This window comes from Pelodiscus sinensis, chromosome 26, assembly GCF_049634645.1.
Source record: "Pelodiscus sinensis isolate JC-2024 chromosome 26, ASM4963464v1, whole genome shotgun sequence".
NCBI classification, from domain to species: Eukaryota; Metazoa; Chordata; order Testudines; family Trionychidae; genus Pelodiscus; species Pelodiscus sinensis.
Genome location: NC_134736.1, coordinates 21,754,273 through 21,778,798, shown reverse-complemented (window position 1 = coordinate 21,778,798; position 24,526 = coordinate 21,754,273). Strand labels below are relative to the sequence as shown.

Below are 24,526 nucleotides of genomic sequence, written 5' to 3'. Positions count from 1 at the left end.
TTTTCCCTCCCCTGGCTGAGGCAGGGCTCGATGGCTGCTAGGTGGAGCAGCAGGGCAGGCAAGGCCCTTCAAGAGGCACAGCCAGGCTCTCCAGAGAGAAGCCAAAAAGGGCTCAGACACAGGCTTCTGCCAACGCCTGGGATTGAATCAGGGACCTTTAGAGCTTCAGTCTAATACTCGCCCCACTGAGCTACTTCAGCAACTGTTGCTGTGGTTCTGAGGTCCTGACTTCTCCATCAGGGATGCTTTTTTCCACAGCAACAAAGCTGTTACTAGTGGCCCTGCAGGGCAAGATGAGCTTTGCCTGCCTCCCTCAGCCTGACTCGCTACTTGCCCCCATTTCCTGCCTCTCTTCCCAGGCTGACCCAGGGGCTGAAAGGGGCTGGGGCTGCCGATGGCAGGAAGAAGATGGGGGGTGAGACCCTGGCAGCCAGAGGGTTCAGCTGCCTCTTTGCTCCTTGGGCCTGGCTCTCAGCATGGGGCAGGCGGGGGCGCCCTGAGAGGCTCTGCTGGCCACAGGGGTGTCTGGTTTGGTGACTTGCCTTTGTGTAGCTGCCTGCTATGGACAGGGAAGGAGAAAGAAGCCCTGGGAGGTGAAGCAGCGGGAGGGAAGCAAGGAGCAGAGTGTCAGCTGCCAGCCGAGAGTCACAGGTGCCCTCTGCCCCCTGGGACCGCCCCTCCCTGAGCCGCCAGCCCCCTGTCTCTCACCGTGTGCCCCTTGGGGAGTCCACTTGCTCTGGGCTCCGGGGGCCTCCCGCTCCCACAGGGAATGACACAGCCCTGTGCCCTCGCCCAGAGCCACTCCCAGCCCGTGTGAAACAGGAGGGTTCATTGAGCGTCTGACACAGCACAGGGACCCAGGCAGGCAGCAGGGGCTGCGGGTGAGGAGTGAGGGCACCAGAGGGGGCAGGGAAACAAGTAGCACCAAGACTCTTGCCACTAGGGTCTGGCCACCCGACTCCCTGCCCAGGCTGCTGGGCCCCCGACCACTTCAGCTGCCAGGTCAGCCCGGGAGCTAAGGCAGGAATGGGGGGAAGGAGCCAGTCAAACTGCAGGTGGCAGGAAACACCAGTCTCGCCTTCCTGGGCCGGGCACGACGGCATCATGTTTGTGACACGGCTGCCAAACATTTTGAAATATATTTCAAAATAATGGGTAGCTTATTCCTATGTCCCATAACCAGCTGCTTCAATAGATATGGAATAGCTATTTCAGAATACTTCTGGTATCCAGAAATAGCTCCTCCGTGTAGACGTACCCTTAGAAAGCAGCAAGAATTAAAGTAAGTCCTCAACAAGTTAGAGGAAACTGAGACTTGCAGTGGAGCTCAGACAAAAGTGATTTGTTTTCTTTTGGAACATGTTACAGCTTCGGAAATCTAACATCAGTATTCTTCACAAGAACTTTAATGAAAAGGCCCATATTAAGGGAAATACCCACATGGACTCAGGGAGACAGGCTGAAAGTCGTGCTTCATGCGGAATAGAAACAAATAGCCATTATTAAAACGTTATCTGTACAGAAGTAACAAGACTCATGTTTAAATATGAATCTTCATGGCACACGTCCCAACAAGCGCCCATGAGCTCAGTGTTGGTGCACAAGACAAAACTCCCTCCGCTCAAAGATGGAAACTCTTAGGGGGACACTGGTGACAAGTGTTGCCGGCTGCCCCACAGTCACAGGGGAAGGTGACTTTGGCTCCTGTGGCAGCCACTCCATCTGGAAACCCCAATGAGATCTCAGGACACAGACTGGTACAAATCACACCACTGCTGCTGTGCAGCTTCCATCTTGTCCCCATCCCCCCCCCCCAAATCCTGATTGGTTAATTCTGTGTCCTGCCACCCCCACCTCTGCCTGTCCTCAGCCCTGCTGTTAGTTCTGCTCCTGCCCAGCCCCCACCTCTGTGCCTCCTGCAGCCCCAGGGAGTCTTCTCCTTACCCCTCCCATCCCTGGTGCTGCAGGGAGGGAGGGGAGGAGCTTTTGGTCATCAGAGAGATGAGGAGTCAGAGGCTGGCTAGAGGGAGTCCTGCAGGGTCACTGAGCCTGGGCTGTGTGAGGCCAGAGAGGCTGATTTCAGGGGCACAGGCTGAGCGGGGATCCCAGCCCCACCCAGAGCCAGGGTCGGATTCTCTCCCCAGGGAGGGAGCCCGGCGGGAAAGTGAAGATCGGGGCCTCAGAACCAGCATCGATAAATGTCACCTGCCCCCGGTCACAGTCCAGACAAACCCGGATCCTGTGGGGGGCCTGACTCAGAGGCAGGGGGGGTCTCCTCAGAGTCAGTGAGAGCCTGGAAACAATCCCAACCCCACTGCACAGCCCAGATCCCCCCCTCAGGGCTAATGCTGATCCATCCCTTCCTGCTCACAGACTCTCTGGCCACCCCCACAGCCCAGTGTCGCCCATCCCCCACCTCTACCTCCCAGCAATGTCTCCCCGAGGTGAATCCCTCATGGCCCAGCACACATGGCTCAGAGTCAAATCTCTCAGGGTTGCTGGGCAGTCGCTGCCGTGTATCTGCCTGTCTGACACGTTTCCGATCCCAAGACAGGACGAGTCGGGGATGAGCCGTGTCTGGGTCCAGAGTCACAGTAGCTGGGGAGAGAGAATCAGGGCATGAGGGGCAGAGCTCAGCCCTGGGGGTGTGTATAGACTACAGGGTTTTGTTGACAAAAATGGACTTTTGTTGACAAAACTATACCTGCGTCTAGATTGCTGCTGAGCTCTGTTGACATTACATCGACAGAACTCAATATTTTTGTCGACGGCTGTAAACCTCATTCTATGAGGAATAACGCCTTTTGTCGACAGAGTTCTGTCGACAGAAAGCATTATTGAATCTATACTGTCTTTTGCATCTACACTGTCATGTCGACAAAGCGGCTTGCTTTGTTGACAAAAGCCTATAGTCTAGACGTACCCTGGGGGCAGCTGGGGCCATTTCTCACCCTCCCCGGCAGCCCTGTTGTGGCTGGGACAGGCCTGGGCCCCAGGGAGCTGCCTCTGCCCTGGGCCCTGAGACTGAGCCGAGCTGTCACTGCAGCGCCTCAGCCTGGGCAATGGGACCCGCTTCGTCAGTTTCTCATTTGTGTGCAGAGGCTGCAGCCTCCTGCCCCCCAGCTCGGGCTGCTCCACCCCCAGGGCCAGGCCGAGGGCAGGAGGGTTCAGTGGGGGGGGAGGGACAGAGGAGGCAGGTTCCAGCTTTAACCCCCAGAGGGAAACTCCCTCCCCTGCTGTCGCCTCCACCCCCCGCCAGTGCACAGAGGGGAGGGGGCAGCGCGGGGGAAGAGCCGCCTCACCCCAGAGAGTAGGGCCTGGGCATTAGTCACCCCCAGGGTAGTGGAGGGTCCAGAGCTCCCCAGGGCAGCCGGGCTCAATGGGGGGAGCCCAGCTCTGGCTTCTGGCCTGGCCGGGGGCAGGGCTCTGGGGAAGGGGATCTGGGGTGGGGTCACTGGGAGGGGCCAGCACAGGGCAGAGGCTGGTGCCCAAGGAGGGGCTGCACTGATCAGCTGCCCCGACACAAAGCGCAGCCCCTGCCTGCAAAGCCCCCTGCCTGCAAACTGTGCCCTTAGTGAGAAGTGGGGGGGGGTCAGACCATCCCATTGCTTAAAGGGGCAGGACACGGCCCCTCGTCCTTCTGACCCAGTGCTCCTGGGGCTCCTCACCACTCAGTGGGCAGGTTTGGGGCTCTGCCTGTTGTGGTCGCTGGGGGTTTGGTTGGTGACTTGAGCTACAAACTCAGGAAGATGTTTTCACTCTCCACTTGAAACCTCACCCTGTCTGAAAGCTCCCAGGTATTTTCCTCTTGCTCTCTCCAGTGCAGAGGGCAGCGTGTCTGGTGGGGAAGGGAGAAGAGAAGTGAGATTCATGAGTCCATATGGCCCACGACATCCCCATTCCTAACACAGGGTATGTCTACACTACCCCCCTAGTTCGAACTAGGGGGGTAATGTATGCATACCGAACTTGCTAATGAAGCCCGGGATTTGAATTTCCCGGGCTTCATTAGCATAAAGCCGGCGCCGCCATTTTTAAAAGCCGGCTAGTGCGAACCCCGTGCCGCGCGGCTACACGCGGCACGGACTAGATAGTTCGGATTAGGCTTCCTAATCCGAACTATCTAGTCCGTGCCGCGTGTAGCCGCACGGCACGGGGTTCGCACTAGCCGGCTTTTAAAAATGGCGGCGCCGGCTTTATGCTAATGAAGCCCGGGAAATTCAAATCCCGGGCTTCATTAGCAAGTTCGGTATGCATACATTACCCCCCTAGTTCGAACTAGGGGGGTAGTGTAGACATACCCACACAGACCTGGGTTTTCGTTGTAGCAGAGACACATTTGGGTACGTCTACACTGCAGAGAAGATCGAGGCTACCTCTGTTGATCTCCCAGGGTTCAAATTAGCAGGCAAGTGAAGACAGTTCATCAAACTGAGGGGTGCATCTGTTGGTGCCGGTAGCCCTCATTGCACGAAAAGTATGGGAAGTCGGAGGGAGAGTGCTCTTCCCTCCACTGCCTGCTGTGTGGACAGCGCCAACAGTCGAGTTAAGCTACATCGACTGCATCTACGCAATTAACTCAGCAAAAGTTGTGTAGCTTAATTTGACTTTCTCCTGCATGTAGACACGCCCTCAGTTTTTTAATATAAAAAGGTCTGAAGGCTCCTACTTCCTCTCTTACTCAGGCCTCTCCCAAGAAAGGAACCAACCTCCCTGCAGCCTCACAGCCAACCCAGGACAATCTGTGGAGAGATTCGCTTTTTCCTCAACATCCTCTCCCACCCAGAAGACATCCTTCCTGCCCTTCAGACTCCCCTGGGTTTGGCTCATTCACTTCCTGACATTTGTCACAGCCTAGGCCCAGATCCTGCAAAGACTTTGGCCTCAAAGTAACTTCACTCACTTTGGTCCCTTTGACACAAGCGGGAGATTCAGAGTTTGCAAAATCCTGGCCCTGTCTGTGAGCCGTGGGGTCTGTGTACTCAGCGTCTCTGCAGAGAGCAGTACGGAGCTGGGCGTGTTTCTGTCCGTGTGTTGGCCATTTTGTGCTCTAACATAACTGTAATTGCAAAGCGGCTTTTGGAACAAATAAGGTTCCAAGAATCCACCTGAGTGTCTGGGACGGCAAGTGGGCGCCATTTTCACCTCACAATTCAACAGAAACTTCATCTAACGAGGAGCCAAATGACCAGCATCGGTCTCTCTCCATGGCCTCAGACACTTCACTCACTCTCCCCTCCCCGTCCCTTCCCGGTACCTGTGAACTGCCTCAGTGTCTCCGACAGCGCAGTCGTTTGCCGGGAGAAACCCGTGACTCGCTCGCCCAGTTCAGGAGAAATCTCCTCTGGCGGCTGGAACGGCCCCGTCTCACACCTGGGGAGAGACAACGTCACATGGCGACACTGCACCGAGTGACTCAGTTCTCCAGCTCTGGCCAGTGAGTCGCTGCTCTGCTGGGCCTGGAGTTCGAATTCTTCCGTTCTCCCAGCCCAAGAGCAGAGGCAGCGCAGCCCTTGGCCCTGCAACGTCCCCTCAAAGGTCCCATGAACAGTCTGCAGCTCTGGCCTGGGGAGACCAGCTGGGGGCTAAAGGGGAATTGAGCCTCCATGGCCAACTCACCCCTTGGCCTCCAGGGGACAGCCCACTAGGGACTAGAGCCACTAGCGAAATTGCCCCGGGCCACCCTAGAAGGCGCAGGGCCTCAACAGGAAGGGGCAGGACTACCCCAACCCCGGACCAAGATCGGTCTGCTGGTGGGGGAGCCCGTTTGCCCCCCCTTCCCACTAGGCACCTATGCCCTGGAAGAGGCTTAGCATGCTCCCTGACGCCCAGCCCAATCAGGGCCTGGAAGTGGGGGACCATGCGCCGCCGCTGCCTCCTTTCCCCCCCACGAGCAGCATGTAGCACTTCAAAGCATCACACGCTCCTGGCAGGTTGGGAGGAGGATTCACACGCTCCCCTGCCCCCAGACACTAATTGGCCTGGGGGTGTGGGAACAGCAGGGCCACTGCAGGCTGGATCTACCCACTTGATGGGCTGGATCCGGCCCTCAGAGGCACTTTTGCCCACTAGGGACTAGACTGAGACACCAGCTCCCCTCTCCCCAGCCCATTCCCACAGGTCTCCAAACAGCCCTCGGGTGGGACAGACTCTGGGTCCCTGCTGCCCTGGGCTGAATGTGCCCAGTGCCCAGCAGTGCCAGGCCCATGTCCCACCCCACAGCCCTGAGGCAGCCAGTCCCCAGGGAGGTGACAGCTCCAGGAGACACCTGAGCTCAGACTGTGCCCTGAATGGGGAATTCCAGAGTCTGCTGGGCCAGGGGAGAGCCGCAGGCTGAACGACCTTCCCCTCACATCTGGCTGTGGAGCACGGGGGAGATGTGGTGCTAATATCAGTTCCAAGCCCTTTCCCTGCGCTGTGCAGTGTGAGGGGAGCGAGAGCCACCTACCTGCTCAAGGTGCTGCTGATGTCCTAGAGGGGAGAGAGAGAAAAGAATCTCAGCCCCATCAACACGCACAGGAGACCCAGGGAAGAGATTTTGCAAACATAGCAGAGGGGCCCTGCCCTGACCCCAGGAACATGGATCCCCTGAGCGAATGGGGCTTTGCCATCTCCAATAGGTCTGTGCCTGTAACTCTGCAAAGCACAACAGTCACTCACATGGCAGCAACGCACCCGCCGAGTTACACCCAGATCTGACGACTGGACTTCAGTGTTTGTGGTTCAGGAGCCTCCCTCCCCTGTGTGGGGAGCTGGGATGTTTCTCCCTCAGTCTCACCTGCAGGAATTCACTCGCTGGCTTCTGACATGTCCCCTCCAGCTCACTGATCCGCTCACTGATACGGGAAATCTGCACGGAGAGGTTCCTGACAGTGTCAGTCTGGAGCCTCCCCATCTCCTCGTTCAGCTTCTCCAGCTGGGCCAGCAGGAGTCGCTCTTGTTCCTCCAGGAACTGCCGCAGCTGCTGAAACTCGGCCACAATCTTCTGCCTTTCGGCTTGTGTCTGTTTCTGAAGAAGAAAAAACAAGGAAGTACACCACTCCCACCACCACTACCGGGATGTGGATGAAGCCTGGTGCCCTTTCACAGAGAGCTGAGTGTGCGGGAGGAGACCTTCTTTGCAAATTCTGTTACCTGACAGTGAACAGTATCCTGCAGTTACTCGAGGGAGCATTTTCTCACATGTTTTTGTTTGGCCCCAGAATCTCATAAAGGACATTTCTGTATCTAACATGGTTGGGATAGTAAGCGATGGAAGGCCTCGGGGATTCAGATCCAAAGCAGCAGGGGGCAGGATTCAACACTAGATCTTAGTGACATTTTCTGCATTCAATTTTTTTTCAGGGAAAATGCAGATTTGACAAAGAAACATTTCATGAATTACTGACAATGTCACACAGTTGTATTGCTACAGAAATAAATAAATGACAAATCAAAATATGTTCAGTCCTTTTTTCCTGGATTTTAAAGTTTGACCTATTTTTGAAATTGTCTTTGCTTTTTATAAAAACATTTTTAAGGACATGGTCAAAACTGAATCAAAACATTTTTATTTTTGTCCAAAAAAATTATCTGACATAGCAAAAAAATAAAATTTGTGATTTATTAATAATTTTATAAAATACAGAATTTCTGGTTGAAACCCATTTTTTTTAAAATATCCTGCAAGCAAAGAAGATCTGGCATTTGCCCACCAGTATTCAGTACCACATTCACAGAGAGAGGCAGGAAGAAAAAAAAACCAAATGAATCCATGAGAGAAAAAGTAGTAGATTCGGACACAACATTCTGCATTGGGTACATTCAGCTCACACTGGGAAGTTTTATCTCTGCCACCCATAAAATCTAAAAATTAATTATATTCCCTCCCTCTCTCCCAGGATCATGAAGTAGCAGACAAAATCCATTCTCCAGTAAAGGCCACACCCACCCTTCCATCCTTCATAAGAGTGAAATGGGAAGCAAATAACCTGCTATAAAATAGAAACTGGAAGGCAACAGAAACTGAACTGCAGCGACGATAAGAAAATAGTAAGGACTGTAAAACAACATCTCCGGACAGCATCCTCAGGATCCAAGGTGAATGACAGGACTGGAGAAATAATCAGAACACAAAGGGACTCGGCCAGAAAGCATGACGTCCCGGAACACAGCGCTTCAGTTAAGCTGGAACGCAGAACAGTGAACAAAGACTGCATCAGAGGACTCCTCAAGACATAAGTAAACATCCTGCAAACTGTGGGCTGGCAGAGGCTGAGAACTGAGCAGTGAACTAGGGATGTTAGATACCGTGTAACTGAATAGTTATGTAACTGCATGAAATCTTAGCAGTTACACAGCTACTCGATAGTCACTGTGGGAGGGGTCAGCAGCCAGCATGCTCTCAGCCCTGCTTCAAGGAGTCCCGTCTATCAGAGGCAGCAGCACGGGTTGGCAAGCAGGACTGGCTTGCAAGAGGAGCCATTTTAAAAACCAGTGCTCTGCACAGACCAGCTGCCTGCCACCCCATGCTGCTGCCTCTGATTCAGAGGCGGTAGTGAGGGGTGGCAGCAGACCCTGTCCACAGGGGTCCAAGTTCCCCATGGACAGAGGCTGGTCCAAGCCCAAGCAGCCACAGATAAAGCTACTTAGTGGCAGCCTCCCCTCTTCTGCCCCCCCCCCCCCCACAGTGACAGAGACAGTGGTGCGGGGGGACAGGCAGCACTGCAGATCTGGTGCTGGGGGGAACCAGCTTTTAAGGTGACTCCTCAGCACCAACTCCTGCCTGTCCTCCCTTGCTGCTTCTGTAGGAGGCAGCAGGGCATGGAGGAAAGTGGGTCTGTGGAGCTGATATGCACATGGAATGGCTTGAAAGATGGCTTCAGCCTACCCCCCCCCCCCCAACCTCCTCACTGCTGTCTCTCTATCAGAAGCAGCAGCACAGGAGGGGGGTAGGCGGATCTGGTGCTCATGGGGAGCCTGCTTAAAGCCAACTCCTCCTGAGCACCAGCTCCTGCTCCCCTCCCCCTGCTGCCTCTGATTCAGAGGTAGCAAGGAGAGGGAAATAGGCAACAAGATTAACCAATAAGCCTAGGCAAGTTTTTCTCAAAGTGATCCATAAAACCACTTTGAGAAACACTTTAACTGGCCGTGCTGATTTGTTTATTTACTGGCGCTGAAGCCACAAAGCCTTGTGGATCCCATTGGCTCTGTTTTGCCGTTTGCAGCCAAAGGGAGCCGCAGGACGCAGTAGCTTGGTCACAAGGGAGCCAATGAGAGTCACAAGGCTCCATGGCCGTAGCACTGGTAAATAAACCAACTGGTGTGGCTAGTTAAAGTATTTCTCAAAGTCGTTTCACAGACCACTTTGAGAAACACTGGCCTAGCTTATCAGTTAATTGTGTACAGGCCGTTCTCACTATAAGCCCAAGATATGTTCCAAGAAAATTGGACTTATAGTGAAACAACTTAAAGCAGGGAACGTTTTTCCCATGAATGACTTCTATTTGCGTAAATTGAGGATTTTTTTGTGTGTAACTTAAGAGCAGGGAACGAGAGGACTTATAACGCATCAGTTCCTACAATTCTCTGCAACTTTAGTGTGGAACCGATGTATAGCAGAGCAATTTATAGTGGGGGCACCCTATAGTCAACAACACGTTAACATTCCTAGAGAGAACATGTTTCAGTGGGGCTTTGTTCTAAATCAAGACATTTTCTAATTCAAAATTCTGTGAGTTCATAAATATAAATTATTGCTTGTGAATTGAGTTTAATGAAGCTAATAGTAGTTAATATACTGTTGATAAGAAATATAGTTTACAGTAGTTTATGGTAGTGGTTTTCAACCTGTCATCTGTGTACCCATGAGCGGGGGCAGGAGGGTCCATGGATCATGTCTGCAAAAGACTTAGACTGAAAAAGACTGGACAGAATATAACTTCACACAGACAAGAGAGTTTCAAAGCGGTCACCATTGGAAATTTCTAACAGGATCCACAAATGAACAAAGGTTGAAACCCGCTGGTTTAGGGTCCAACCCCAAGGAGGAATTTTGCAAAACAATTATTTGTGATTTCTTTGCGATCATTCCCCAACTGATCGAGATAAACCATAACTGGGTCTCTAGATTGCCCCTGCCCCTTCTTAGTGCTCTGATTCAGCATGCCCCTCCCTTCGGCTTGTTAAAAAGGCAAGTTCATAATGACAGGCGCCTACCAGATACTCCTGGCTTCTCCTCTCTCTGCTCACTTTCAATCCCAGCAGCTTTTTTCTCTCTGCTCTCAGAGTCTTCAAATGGGCCTGGATCTTTGCCTGGAGAAACCAAAAGTGACAGGAGCAGTGCTATCTTTATTTTTAGGAATAGAGGAAGGGGAGCTTGTCCCCCACAAACACACACACACACACACACACTGTACTGCCGACAGCAGGACCTGGCAGGTTTATGAAATCAGAAATACCAAGGAAGTGGAGTCATATTAATGGACACTGGTGAGGTAAGTTGAGGGTTGGTAAATTGGAGTCAGCAGGCCTGAGTAAAGGCCTGTAACATAAAAACAGCAACAGGCCTGGAAACTAGTGAGCAAGACTTTGGTTCAGTAGCACAGCAGCCAAGAAAGAGGCCCTAATGGTAACTAAGGGTATGTCTACACTACAAAGTTAGTTCGAACTAACAGACGTTAGTTCAAACTAACTTTAATAGGCGCTACACTAGCGGAGCACTTAGTTCGAACTAGGAAACCTCATTTTACGAGGATTAAGCCTAGTTCAAACTAGCTAGTTCGAATTAAGGGGTGTTTAGCCCCTTAATTCGAACTAGTGGGAGGCTAGCCCTCCCCAGCTTTCCCTGGTGGCCACTCTGGCCAACACCAGGGAAACTCGTCTGCCCCCCTCCCGGCCCCAGACCCCTTAAAGGGGCACGGGCTGGCTACGGTGCCCGTGCCAGGTGCAAGCCTGCCAGCACCCAGCCAGCAGACCCTGCACCTGGCACGGATCAAGCCGCCCACCCGATGCCCCCCAGCTCTCCCCCTCTTCCCAGGACCAGGCTGGCGGCTCCTGGGAGCTTGCCCGGGACCGCAAGAGGCGGGTACCCGCCTGGGCTAGTGCAGACATCGTGGACCTCGTCCACAACCTCCGCGCTAGACACAGGAAAGTGGCCGGCTAGGGCAGGAGAGCTGCCAGCCTGGCCACCCAGGAGCAGGTGTGCATGAAAATCAAGGTGGTCCACTGAGACCCCCGACCCTGAGCCCTGAGCTTACAATGGCCGTCCTGGGTCAGACCAAAGGTCCATTTAGCCCAGTAGCCTGTCTGCTGACAGCAGCCAACCCTAGGGACCCTGGAGAGGATGGACCAAAGACAATGACCAAGCCATTTGTCTCGTGCCATCCCTCTCCAGCCTTCCACAAACCTTGGGCAGGGACACCACTCCTACCCCCTGGCTAATAGCACTCCATGGACCCAACCTCCATGACTTGATCTCACTTCCCTTTAAACTCTGTTCTAGTTCTAGCCTTCACAGCCTCCTGCAGCAAGGAGTTCCACAGGTTGACTCTTTGCTTTGTGAAGAAGAACTTTCTGTTACTAGTTTGAAGCCTGCTACCCATTCCTTTCCTTTGGTATCCTCTAGTCCTTCTATTATGGGAACTAATGAAGAACTTTTCTGTATGCACCCTCTCCACCCAACTCATGCTTTTAGAGACCTCTATCCTGTCCCCCCTCCATCTCCTCTTTTCTAAGCTGAACAGTCCCAGTCTCTGTAGCCTCTCTTCATCTGGGACCTGTTCCCAACCCCTGATCATTGTAGTTGCCCTCCCCTCTCCCACCCTCTCTCTTCTCCTCTCCCACCTCCTTTTCCCAGTCTCCCCCAGTTTTGTTCAATAAAGACAGATTCCATTTTTGAACACAATTGTCCTTTATTTTGTACATCAGAAAGGGGGGCTAGGGAAGGGTAAGTGGAAGGAGGTGAGGGAGGAATGGGGTACGAGCCCCCTATGGGGAGGACTGGGCTGGCTCTGCGGGATTCTGGGCGTGGAAGCTCTCCTTCAGCCCCCCAATTGTCCCCTCTCCCCAGATGGCAGCCTGCGGAAAGTGCAGCCGGTCTGATGGCCAAGTGCTGTGATGTGCCCAGTGTAGGTAGTCCGGGCACTCCAAGCCAGGACTGCTTTGTAAGCGGGGAACCCCTGAGAACTGTCTGTCCGGGGCGGGGGGCGGGACCCTTTAAGCGCAGCCCTCGGCTAGCCTGAGACAGCATCTCCACGCTCTAAGTCCTCCTCTGATGCCCTGCCGGCACTGCTTCCGGCCATCCTTAAGCCTGGTTCAGGGTCCACTCTGTGTGGACATGCTAGTTCGAATTAGCAAAACGCTAATTCGAACTAGTTTTTTAGTCTAGATCCGTTAGTTCGAATTAGCTTAGTTCGAATTAACTAATTCGAACTAAGTTAGTTCGAATTAACATTGTAGTGTAGACGTACCCTGAGTGATTGCGTAAGTTAGGGTACATCTAGACTACATCCCAGGAGGCATACCTGGGTGGTCGACAAATGCCTTTGATGTCAACACCCGCGCGTCCAGACTACCACTCTGAGCCGACAAACAGCTGATCGGCTCAGCGCGGCAGCCATGTAAATTTAAATGAAGTGGCGATTATTTAAATCGCCGTTTCATTTTCCTATGCCTGGTAGCCTAATCTACATGCCTCTGGCGACAGAGGCATGTAGTCTAGACGTACCCCTAGGTTGAGCATGGAAGGACATAGGGAGGCACCGGGTACAGATTGTGAGCCAGAGGAAAATAGCAGAAGAATATCTCAATAAGAAATGTCTTGGTACCAACCAACTCTCCAAAAACTAATGTACATACCGACCTAGGTCTAGGACTTGGTCTAAATTGACAGCATGAAGGATAGTAAGTAAACCCCCCTTCTGCAAGGTGGGGGGTGGTAACTAGGTAACAGAGGGTGGCAACCTGGTACATAAGTGATGTAAGTTGTTTGTACGTGTCTATAAAAGGGCCTTGCAAAGTGTGAGTGCCAACCGGCCCGGGGTGCATGTGTGCAATAGGCCCTTGTACAGGTGGGTGTCATTGCCAAGACTCACAGAATCCACAGTGGTTTAGCATTGAGACTTTCTGCTAACAACAGTTAATCCCTGGCATTTGGCAATAAACCTGCTTGACTGGTTTCAACCTTGCTTGAATCTGTCATTTCAGGAGGGGGGAGGGGGGCGGGAGGCAGCTCTCAGAGGTCTACTGTGTTGACCCAAGTGCATGGGTTTAGCACTTTAGATAGATGGAGCACACGCACGCACACAGCTGAAAGTTTACCATCACTAACGGAGTAGAGGACCACTCAGGAACCCACCAGGACAAATCCAGAACTGACTGATGGCAACTGGGAGAGTTGCTTTACAGAGGGTTTGAAATTGTCAGACCTTCTTACTCTATTGATTGACACCAATAGGGAACTGGTGGCACATACTCAGAAGCTGCAAGCAGTGAAGGAGGGGGTCTCGCAGGGGAGAGAGCTGGAGGAGAGGAAGGCCACAGCGAGCATCAGGGACCGCCAGAGAGGATGCGGGAAGTGGAGGAGCAGAGAGGAGGGCCTCAGCCAGGCATCCCGGCAGGTGCAAGGTGGAAACCTGGACTAGTGGCCACCCTTGACAACCCAACTATGATGATTGCTGGCGTTGACAAACACAACCCACTTTGCCCATCCCCTATTCCCACCCCTGCTTCTTTTTTTATCCACCTCTTGTGTGTTATCTTTGTTAGGCTGTGGCTGTGAGCTCTCATTGTCTGGCTTGTCTGTAGGGGGCCCAGCACCACGGTGCCCTAATCGTTCTCTGGAGCCCAGTGAGGCCAGTGCAATAGACACCAGTGCATTCTGCTCATTAGCAATTACTGTCATTGCCATTAATGTCAATACGGAAGCTTTGTGGGTACAAGATTCCCCCACTGAACTCTACAGTGGTAATTCCCAAAGAGAAATCTGCATGACTGGGACTCTCTCCCTGTGGCTCAGGAGACATGGATGGGGGAAGATGCTGGTCACAGGGTGGCTGGCCCTTTAAAGGGAGGCCCTCTCAGCAGTGTTTCCTGTACGCTGTGTGCTTGGGCAGCCACCCAGGAGAGAGTCAAATGCCGCCCAGCTGATTAGCAGAGTGCCCATAGCTGGCAGCATGTGTTTCTATTGGTGGTGCACATCCACACATGCCTTGGTGCACAGAACAAAATGTATTCCACACATGAAAAAATGAGAAGTAACATTGGCTCTCAGCCCCACCTGTGACAGCCCATTCTCCTCCCAGGTGGGGATAATGAAGGGTGGGGTGAGGAGGTGATGTGTTCCAACCCAGCCTTGGGAAGGTAATAGAAAGGCCCGTGGAGGAGGCACAGGAGATCCTGGGTCTTGTTCAGGAAGATAAGGCCACACTCCAAACTCAAAGTCCCGAGAGTCCCTGCTGGGAGAGCAGGGCTGTTACTGGCTACAAAAAATGCCACTGAGCGTTATTTTGGGGAATTAAAGAGAAAAACTGAGGCAGAGCTACCCCATGGCATGAGTGGCCCTGGGGAGGCGGTGCCTCTGCTGCAGTGCCCCATTGTCAGGCTGTCCCTACTTCCTGCAATCCCACCTGATTCTACCAGGCAGATTTGCAGGACAGGAGCTCCACTCCAGTGCTCTTCCTAAGTCCCATGAAGGTAGGGATGCGCAAGGAGTTCTGCGGGAAAAGGGTGAAGAGGTTGTATGCCGAGAGCACAGCCCCAGCTGCATCCTCCTGCTCCCTCGGCCCCAGGGACAGGAGCATGGACATGGTGTTTATAGCTTCAGGAGGTGGTGGACGTGAGGAGGAGCAGAGTAAGGGGATCAATCAGTGCCCAGAGTTCTGCATATGGGAAGCAGGAGGGGTGGGGTGCGGCTTCTTCACTCCCCCTCACTTAGGGTTGCTAGGTGTCCAGTATTCTACCGGACAGTCCGGTTTTTGGGCCCTCTGCCTGGTAAAAAAAATTCAGAAAATACTGGACACGTGCAATGTCTGGTATTTTCTGCTTTTCTGGCTGGGCGCTGGATGGAAGCCTGGCGGGGGCGGGGGGAATGGTTGGGGGGGCGGGGCGCCTCTGGTTGCATCTGATGCCCTGGGGAGGAGGAGAAGCCCTGACCTTGCTCCTGAGCATGTTGTAGAGCTGCAGCCAAACTCACTCACGCTTCGCTGGACCATGCGCGAGACTGGCAGCACCCCTGGATCTGCATGTGCCTGGGTCAGTCCCACCCCCCCCCACTCCTCTGCTTCCCCCAACCCTTCCCAACCAGCCCTGCTGCCCCTGACCCCTTCCCGATCATCCCTGCTTCCTGCCAGCCGGTTCTCCTCCTCCCAATCTCCCCTGGCCAGCCACACTGCCCCCGACTCCCTTGGCCAGCCATGCTGCCCCCACAACCCCCGCCAGCCCTGCTTCCTGTCCCCCACTCCTACTGGCCAGCCTCGCTCCCCCATCTCCTCCAACCAGCTGCGCTGCCCCCGAACCCACCCCCCCACCAGACCTACTCCCATGCCCCCCTCCTCCTGGCCAGCCCCACTTCCCTTGCCCCCCCCCCCGGCCAGCCACGCTGCCCCACCCCCCTCCAAGCCAGCCCCCCCGCCCCCAATCAAGTGTGTCCAGTATTTTTTCTAAAGCTACCTGGCAAGCCTACCCTCACTCCAGTGTGTAGGCCTCAGGGCGTTTATTGAGGGACCACAAGTTTCCAGTTGCATGAGCCTGTGGAATTTCTGGGAAATCTACTTAAGCCTCAAATCCCTGTTCCTCTCCAGTGGAGCTCACTGAGTTACTGTCTGGGGCTGAAGGAAACCCTAACGCTGGGGAGAAATGTGTTTCCCAAGCCTCTAGTTATTTACAAAAAGGGGGTTTGGTTGTAAAAGCGACAGCTGGACATTTCCCTACCTGGAATTCTTCAGCAGCTTCCTCTGCAGGAATCACGGTGTGATCTCTGTGCTCCTTGGATCTGTCACACACCAGGCAGATGGGGATTTCATCCTCTCTGCAGAAGAGTTTTAGAGATTCCCTGTGCTTCTCACACAGTCTCTCTGCAGCTGCTTCCCTCCCTGACTGCAACAAGAGTTCTCTAGCTGCATCTACAATATTCCTCAACTGCCTGTTCAGCCTGAGGTTCCCCTGGGGAAAGGTCTGTCTGCACAAAGGGCAGGAGACGTCTGTAGCGAGTTTCCCCCAGCACTGAGTAATGCAGGCTCGGCAGAAAATGTGGTCACAGGTTAGAGACACTGGGTCGTTCAAACACTCCAGGCAGAGGGGGCAGGTCATTTCATCCTGGAGCTTTTTTGCTGGATCTGCAGCAGCCATGGCTTCTCATGTAGGGAAGAGACCAGAGAGAAGTTTAGTTTCACTTCCTTCTGCTCAGAAATGGGCTGGTTGAACTTTGTACCTAGGTGTTGCCTTTCTGGGTGCATTCTCATGTTTTTGTTTGGGTGTTTTGGGGTTTTTTTTTCTTTCTTTTTTTGCAGCTTGTACGGAGCCTTTGAATCATAGAATCATAGAGCTGGAAGAGACCTTAGAAGGCCATCAAGTCCAGCCCCCTGCTCTAGGCAGGACCAATCCCAATTGAATGAAGTGTGATGAGTCCAAACTGATAGTCACTCCTCGAAAACATCTGCCAGGCCCCAAGCTTTGGGCTAGTCACTCAGTGAGAAAGGGGTAACAAGTGACTGGGGGGTTTCACTGCCTGCATGGGGATGTAATGGAGCAGTCTGGGAAGGAGGGCGACAATCACAGCTACTGACTCTTATTGCCTCTTCTCTACCTGGCCTTTCAGCTCTTTAAGCCCCATGTCTCTCTGGTGCCCATGTAACCCACTGGTGAGTGTGTACAGTTGATACTGTTCTAAAGGGGTGACTATTTAGCATAAACTAGGATATGCTGGCTTGTGCTTTGAGGTATATGGTTCTCTAGTTCAGTGTTTCCCAATTTTATTTGGCCACAGAACCCTTTTGAATGTGAAAGAATTTTGCAGAACCCCTGACTGACTATGTGCACAGCACTGATAGTAACATCATCATCCCCACACTCTGGCTAAGCTGACATTACACAGGGCCACTTACTGAGGCAAACACAAATGAAAATTGTTTTCAATAAAATTCATAAATGAATCAAAATTCCATTCCATTCCAATAATTCAGGGTGTAGTGGAATTTTCTCGCGGAATCTCTGTTTTCACTTCGCAGAACCCCGGGGTTCTGTGGAACACCATTTGGGAAACACTGCTCTAGTTCAATCCTGGGTGTGCCTACCCAGAGAGCAGCTGTCACCCCTGTGCTTAGCCTGGCAGCTGTTGTGTCTGTTCCCTGCACAGTCTCCCCAACTCTCAAGCACACCAGGCTCTCTGCAGGTGGCAGTGGGTGTGAGGGGAGCTGGTGCTGGAGCTCTGGCACTATGCAGGGGAGGAGCTAACCAGAGACCTCCTGTCCCCAAGGCTCTCAGGCTACTCACCCAGCCTGGCTGCAAGGAGGAATCTGGGGACTGATGGGGTGGGGGAGCTGGGGAGCAGCCCTTGGGACCAGCCACAGAACCCAGCTGTGGTGAGACAGGAGCTTGCCAGGGAGGTGGCTGGTTGCAGGAGCTGCTCTACAGCTGGGTACCACGGTGCAGCTACTTAATGCCAGGCACAGGGGGTATGTCTACACTACCCCGCTAGTTCGAACTAGCGGGGTAATGTATGCATACCGCACTTGCTAATGAAGTGAAACGAGGTGTACCGGTAGTTCGGAATAGGCACCCTAATCCGAACTACCTAGTTCGAGCCCCGTGTAGCCGCGCTACACGGGGTTCGAAGCAGCGGGGATTTAAAAATGGCGGCTCCCCGCTTATGCTAATGAAGCCCGGGAAATTCAAATCCCGGGCTTCATTAGCAAGTGCGGTATGCATACATTACCCCGCTAGTTCGAACTAGCGGGGTAGTGTAGACATACCCTGGGGGACTTGTGTGTCTTGCAGTTGAGCACCAGGAACTGGAATTATTGTCTCTCAGGAGCAGGCATCACTGCTCCTTGCCAGGCTGGAGAACGCAGGACTGGAGATTTGCAGCATCAGTCATGCGCCTCTTTTGCTGCTGTTTGCTGTGCCTAGGACTTGCGGCCAGGGCTCTGGGGAAGCAAGAGACTGAATCCCTTAGGGACTCTGGGGAGCAGCAGTCGCGATGGGAAAGGTGCTGGGCAGAGATGCTACTGAAGAAGCAGCTGGTAACTTCACCAGCAGCCAGATACAATGTTGTCCCCGGCTGCACTTACCCCGCACTGAGACACGTGGTTACTCTGGTGCAAAGCAAACTGGTGACATGGCTGTGAGCTTCCTTCCAGCCTGTCTTGCTGTTTCTTGGCAGCCAGACACTGTCAGCGCTGGTGGCCGGGCTCAGGCAGAATGTGTCACTGCTGGTGGGGGTTTCACTGGGGAACATACTGCCTGAGAATTTCAGTCACACCAATTAGGCACGTGCAACAGGCAGTTATTTGTGACCAGAGGAAGTGGCCTCTGGGAGCTGTGAGGGGGAGGCTGGAGAGACGGATCCCTCAGCCCAGGTCCCCTGCAGCTGCCCTACACTCACCCCCACTGAGACTGTTTGTATCTGCAGGCCCTTCCCAGTCCTGTGACTGACTCTGACTTCACATTCCCAGCCCCAGGGACAATCCAGCATTGGGCTCCTCTGCAGCTCTGATGGCCATTTTAGCCATAGGGCTTCTTGCGCAAGAAACCCCTGCCACATGGTCATACTTCCCTCTTGTGCAAGAGAGCTTACACTTGTAAGAAAAGAGCATAGCTCTTGCGCAAGAAGCCTTCACTTTCGATGCCCTACTGTAAATTTCCTTGCGCAAGAGCAGGCGGGCAGTGTGGACGCTCTGCGGGTTCTTGCGCAAGAACGGCCGTAGTTTCACAAGAACCCACCAGTGTAGACATAACCTGGGTGCTTCCCACGTGCCCCAGGCTTGCCCTGCCCCGAACTGCAGGCAGGAGGCAAAAGGGGCAGGAGCAGCAGAGGTGCTGAGAGGGTCACAGAGCCCCAAGGACCCATGCGCTGGGACAAATCAGCTGGTGCTGGAGGCCGTGTGCAACCCACCATGTCTGGGGGTGCAATGGGACAGGAAACAGCTGCACTGCTGGGGCCACAAGATGTCTGCCCCATCGCCCCCCACCCCAGACCCTGCCACACGGGCAACATGTGTGGGAACCGGCCGCGCACACCGTGTGCAACTGCACTAGTGTCTCGTGATCTCCGACACCCCCGGCCCTTGTGTGTGTAACAAGGAACTCCCCTTCCCCCCCCCCATACAACCAGTGACTTGGGTGCCAGGGTGAAGCCTCCCCCTGCTGCCCACTCCCCAGGGATTTATCTGACCCGGCCTCAGCCCCCCACTCAGTCACCTGCTCCTCCCCCACCTACCCCTCGCCCCTGCTGGTCCCCCCACTCGCGCCTCCCACGGTTCGCTCTGGAGCAGCCGCATGGCCAGTAACTGCACCAACAGCTCCCTGGGAACTCGCGCCGCAAGGCACGCGGCCCATGCGCAGTAACCGCGGCAGGGGCTGGAGCCTCTCTCTGTCCGCATGCGGAGTCAGACGCAGCTGCGGGCTCAGCCCATGGACCAATGGCAGCTGGGAGGGTGGGGCTTGAGGAAAGGCAGGGAGTGACTGGAGGAGGCGGGGGCGCACAGAAAACCCGGCTGGGGTGGTGCGGAATGGGGGAGGGGGAGGCGTGTCAGACCGCGCATGTGCAGCCAGTCAGTGATCGTGATCTGGGCCAGGGTTTAGCTCAGACTGGGAGATGCCTGGCCACGCCCTAACCCCGCGGGGTGGGCTCCCCGGGCCTGACTGCAGCCTTTCAGCCTGTTGGTTGTGTGACGAAGCGCGCATTGCAACGGCTCAGATTTAAGGGGCTGTAACTTGTGCATTTTAACTTCACCCCTTTAGCAACATCCCTTCCTAGGGGGATGGACTCATGGGAAAGGGAGAGGGGTAAAAACCTGCATTAACTCCTTTCCTTGGGAATGTTTTAACTGAATCAGCATTATAGTCTGTGTCCTCAGTGCTAAGCAAATGTTTTATCAGTGATGAGCAAGCACTAGCCATAGAAACGTATGAGGAAAAGCCAAACCAGGCCAGGTCACTGCTATGCTAGAGACCTACCAGCCTATGCAGAGAAGCATTACTCATTTTAAAACTCTTGGGCTACGTCTAGATTGGCATGATTTTCCGCAAATGCTTTTAACGGATTGGCTAGTATAGACAGCACAGTAGTGTTTTCCGCAAAAAAGCCCCGATCGCGAAAATGATGATCGGGGCTTTTTTGCGGAAAACCGCGTCTAGATCGGCCACAGACGCTTTTCTGCAAAAAGTGCTTTTCCAGAAAAGCGTCCTACCAATCTAGACATGCTTTTCCAAAAATGATTTTAACGGAAAACTTTTCCGTTAAAAGCATTTGCGGAAAATCATGCCAGTCTAGACGTAGCCAAGGACTTTTGTCCGAACGGGAGCAGCATAGTATTTCCGCAAAAAGCACTGATTTCTTACAGTAGGAAGTCAGTGCTTTTGTGGAAATTCAAGCAGCCAGGCTGCGGGCGCAGGGGGAGCAAGGACCGCAGCACATGGGCAGAGCCCGGCTGGTTTGCAGGGGCTGCTCTGGGGCTGAGGTGGGGGGGGGCAGCTTGTTTTCTGCAGTCCCGTTGAGGTGCTGTCGGTCACTGCGGCAGGGCAGGATGGGCCGGGGGAGACGGACCCATGGAGAAGCCATGAGCGCCAGACACACCCCGCTCAGAGCAGGGCAGCCGCGCTCCCGCGGAAACACGCTCCGGCCTTAAACCAGATGCTGCGCTGGGGGTCGCGGGGGGGTGAGAGCCCAGGGCCCCGCGCTACGGCCCAGGGGCGCTCCAGTGCGCATGCCTCACCCAGCTCCTCCCCCCCTTAAGTCATCAGTGACGTTGCTTGCTCCTCCCCTTGCTCTCACGCCCGGAGTGACAAGGGTTCCCCCGGCTGTCACGCCCGAGTGATGGCTCATTGCCCCGCCCCTTGTTCGCACGCCCTGGTGACGCAGGATTCCCCTGCTGTGGGGGCGACTGGGCTGCCCCAGACACGCTGAGGGCTGGGGGAGGGACTCAGAATGGGGGGCGGGGCCGGGGCTCCACGAACCAATCGGAGAGCGGAGGGGCACAGCAGGTTCTTGCCCTTGGCGCCCAGTGATGCGCCTGCGCGCTGCAGCCTGGTGGGGGCGCGGCCCGTTTGGCTCCGGCTCCGGCTAGTGGCGGCCCCAAGTCCCCCAGCGCGGCTCCCACAGCGACGTCACCAGGCCCCGCCTCCGGCGCGAGATACGAATGTGCTGTGCCCCGCGGGCTGAGACCCCGCCCCCCCGCGCCGGGAGCGCTGCAGCCGCTGGAACCTCCAGCCCAGGCCCCGCCTCCGAATGCCGGGACCCGGCCGCGTTAACTCGCCTGGGGGGGTCACCTTGGCTGGGCACAGACACGCGGCACGTGTGGGGGCGCTGGGTCCTCGCCCTGGGCAGGCAGCTCCTGGGGGTCACCCTACAACCATGCGAGCCCCCCCTGCAAGAGTCCCCCACAAACCTCCCCTGGGCCCCCCCACAGTCCCCACTGTGAACCCCTCTGCAAGCCCCCCACCCCTCCTGCAAGAGCCCCCCACAGCCCTCCCCTGAGACCCCCCCCCACAGTCCCCACTGTGTGTATGTCCAATGGGGTTGAGATTCTTTTCTCTGTCTCCTCCAGGACATCAGAAGTGCCCTGAGCAGGTACGTGGATTTCTCTCTCGCTGCCCTCTCACTGCACAGAGCAGGGAAAGGGCTTGGAGCTGATGCTGGCACCACATCTCCCCAGGGCCCTGCAGCCAGATGTGAGGGGAAGGCCACAGGCTGGGCACAAATCTCTGATCAGCGTCAGCCTGCGGCTCTCCCCTGGCCCAGCAGACTCTGGAATTCCCCATTCAGGGCACAGTCTGAGCTCAAGTGTTTCCTGGAGCTGTCACCTCCCTGGGGACCGGCTGCCTCAGGGCTGTGGGGTGGAACATGGGCCTGTCACTGCTGGGCACTGGGCACATTCAGCCCAGGGCAACAGGGACCCAGAGTCTGTCCCACCCTGGGCACCGCATTTCAAGAAAGATGTGGAGAAATTGGAGAATGTCCAGAGAAGAGCAACAAGAATGATTAAAGGTCTAGAGAACATGACCTATGAAGGAAGGCTGAAAGAATTAGGTTTGTTTAGTTTAGAAAAGAGAAGATTGAGGGGGGACATGATAGCCATTTCCAGGTATCTAAAAGGGTGTCATAAGGAAGAGGGAGAAAACTTGTTCATCTTGGCCTCTGAGGATAGAACAAGAAGCAATGGGCTTAAACTGCAGCAAGGGAGTTTTAGGTTGGACATTAGGAAAAAGATCCTAACTGTTAGGGTAGTCAAACACTGGAATAAATTGCCCAGGGGGGTTGTGGAATCCCCATCTCTGGAGATATTGAAGAGCAGGTTAGATAAATGTCTATCAGGGATGGTCTAGACAGTATTTGGTCCTGCCATGGGGGTAGGGGACTGGACTCGATGACTTCTCGAGGTCCCTTCTAGTTCTAGTAATCTATGATTCTGTGATTTGTTCCAAAAGCGACTGTTAGAGCACAAAATGGCCGACACACAGACAGACACATGCCCAGCTCTGTGCTGCTCTCTGCAGAGAAACTGATTACACAGACCCCATGGCTCACAAGTAGGGCCAGGATTTCACAAACTCTGAATCTTCCGCTCGTGTCAAAGGGACCCAAGTGAGTGAAGTTACTGTTGAAGCAAAAGCCTCACTCAGTTTACGTGGCTAAACAGACAGCTTTATTGATTAGTAAAGCCAAGTGAGCCAAACGTGGTCCCAGCAGAGCCGGGCCCAATAAGGCTGGCCAATACAATCAATCCTAGTATCTTTATACCCTGAGCCAAACAGTCTGACATCAGGGCATCCAATTACAGAAATCCTCAATTAAACTTGGAAAAACAAATCCTTATCAGCAAGATGGTGGACAGGTATGAGGGAGTATATCTCCAATCTCAACCACCCCAATTAACACATTCCCATAGCCCATCCTGTAGGCCTCTTCTCACGGGGTGACAGAAAGTTCACTCTCGTCTACGTGCTAAAGAGAAAAGCTGAAATGGTTTCTGATATACAAGATGGCCTCTAGCTAAATATGAAATGGTTTCTACATTACTTTGAGGCCAAAGTCTTTGCAGGATCTGGGCCTAGGCTGTGACAAATGTCAGGAAGTGAATGAGACAAGCCCAGTGGAGTCTGCAGTGGGGGGGATGTTGAGGAGAAAGCGAATCTCTGCACAGATTGCCCTGGGGTGGCTGTGAGGCTGCAGGGACATTGATTCCATTGCTGGGAGAGGCCTGAGTGAAGGATGAAGTAGGAGGCTTCAGACCTTTTTATATTAAATATCCGAGGGTACGTCTACACTGCGGGACAAAGTCAAATTAAGTTACACAACTTTCACTGTGTTAATTGCCTAGCTGCAGCTGAAGTAGCGTAACTTGCCTGCTGGCGCTGTCCACACAGCAGGCAGTAGAGGGAAGAGCACTCTCCCTCTGGCTTCCCTTACTCCTCATGAAATGAGGGGTACCGGCACCGACAGAAATGCCCCTCATTTTGATGAGCTGTCAACTCAACTGCTAATTTGAACCCTGGGGGTATGTCTACACTACCCCACTAGTTCGAACTAGCGGGGTAATGTAGGCATACCGCACTTGCAAATGAAGCCCGGGATTTGAATTTCCCAGGCTTCATTTGCATAAGCGGGGCGCCGCCATTTTTAAAACTCCGCTGGTTCGAACCCCGTGCAGCGCGGCTCCACGGGGCACGAACTAGGTAGTTCGAACTAGGCTTCCTAGTTCGAACTACTGTTACTCCTCATGGAATGAGGCGCCCCAGGGACACTGGATCAGAAGGACGAGGGGCCGTGACCTGCCCCTTTAAGCAATGGGATGGTCGGACCCCCCACTTCTCACTATGGGCGCAGTTTGCAGGCAGGGGCTTTGCAGGGAGGGGCTCGGTCCGGCGCCCCATGGAGGAGGCAGCAGCGTGTGAGCGGCAGCCCCCATCCCCTGGGTTGCGGGTGGAGAGACAGACCCTCCAGCCCCGCCCCCAGCAGTGCCCGGCGCGGGGAGTCACTGCCTCCTGCCCCCACCCCACTCCCCAGGGGCTGCCCCGAGCCTGAGCTGGCCCCCGCGTCCCTGGGGCTGCCCCTGCCTGGCCTGTGAGTGCGGCTCCAGGAACTAAAGAGTTAACTCCCCCCCCTCTCTGCCCCCCCCCCCCCCCGCTACAGGCTGTGTCTGCTTTGGGAGAGGGTGAGGCTGCTGCTCTGTCACTGTGTGCACTGAGGGCACAGGGATGTGGGGGCAGCGGGGGCCGAAGGAGGATGGGAGGGGGCAGGGTTGCACTGCGGGCGTGCTGGAGGAGGGCGTTGCAGGGGAATCAGGCTGAGATGGGAGGGATCATGGGGTTAGGGAGAGTGAGGCTGGAA

The 24,526-nt window shown here is 54.5% G+C and overlaps 2 protein-coding genes and 1 pseudogene across 2 annotated transcripts in view; 1 reads left to right on the top strand and 2 right to left on the bottom strand.

Moving 5' to 3' along the window:
- LOC112545764 (zinc finger protein RFP-like) overlaps positions 1-24,526 on the top strand; it is a 151,913-nt gene that overhangs the window by 113,457 nt on the left and 13,930 nt on the right. The gene's annotated exons all lie outside the window — the stretch shown is intronic.
- Positions 1,378-7,113, bottom strand: LOC106732247 (E3 ubiquitin-protein ligase TRIM15-like; annotated as a pseudogene).
- On the bottom strand, positions 9,993-16,419 carry LOC142820493 (zinc finger protein RFP-like). Its single transcript, XM_075909506.1, has 2 exons — positions 15,910-16,419; positions 9,993-10,293 (listed from the first exon to the last, which is right to left on the bottom strand). The coding sequence occupies exons 1-2, from the start codon at positions 16,324-16,326 to the stop codon at positions 10,126-10,128; spliced, it is 585 nt and encodes a 194-aa protein (XP_075765621.1). The 5' UTR covers positions 16,327-16,419; the 3' UTR covers positions 9,993-10,125.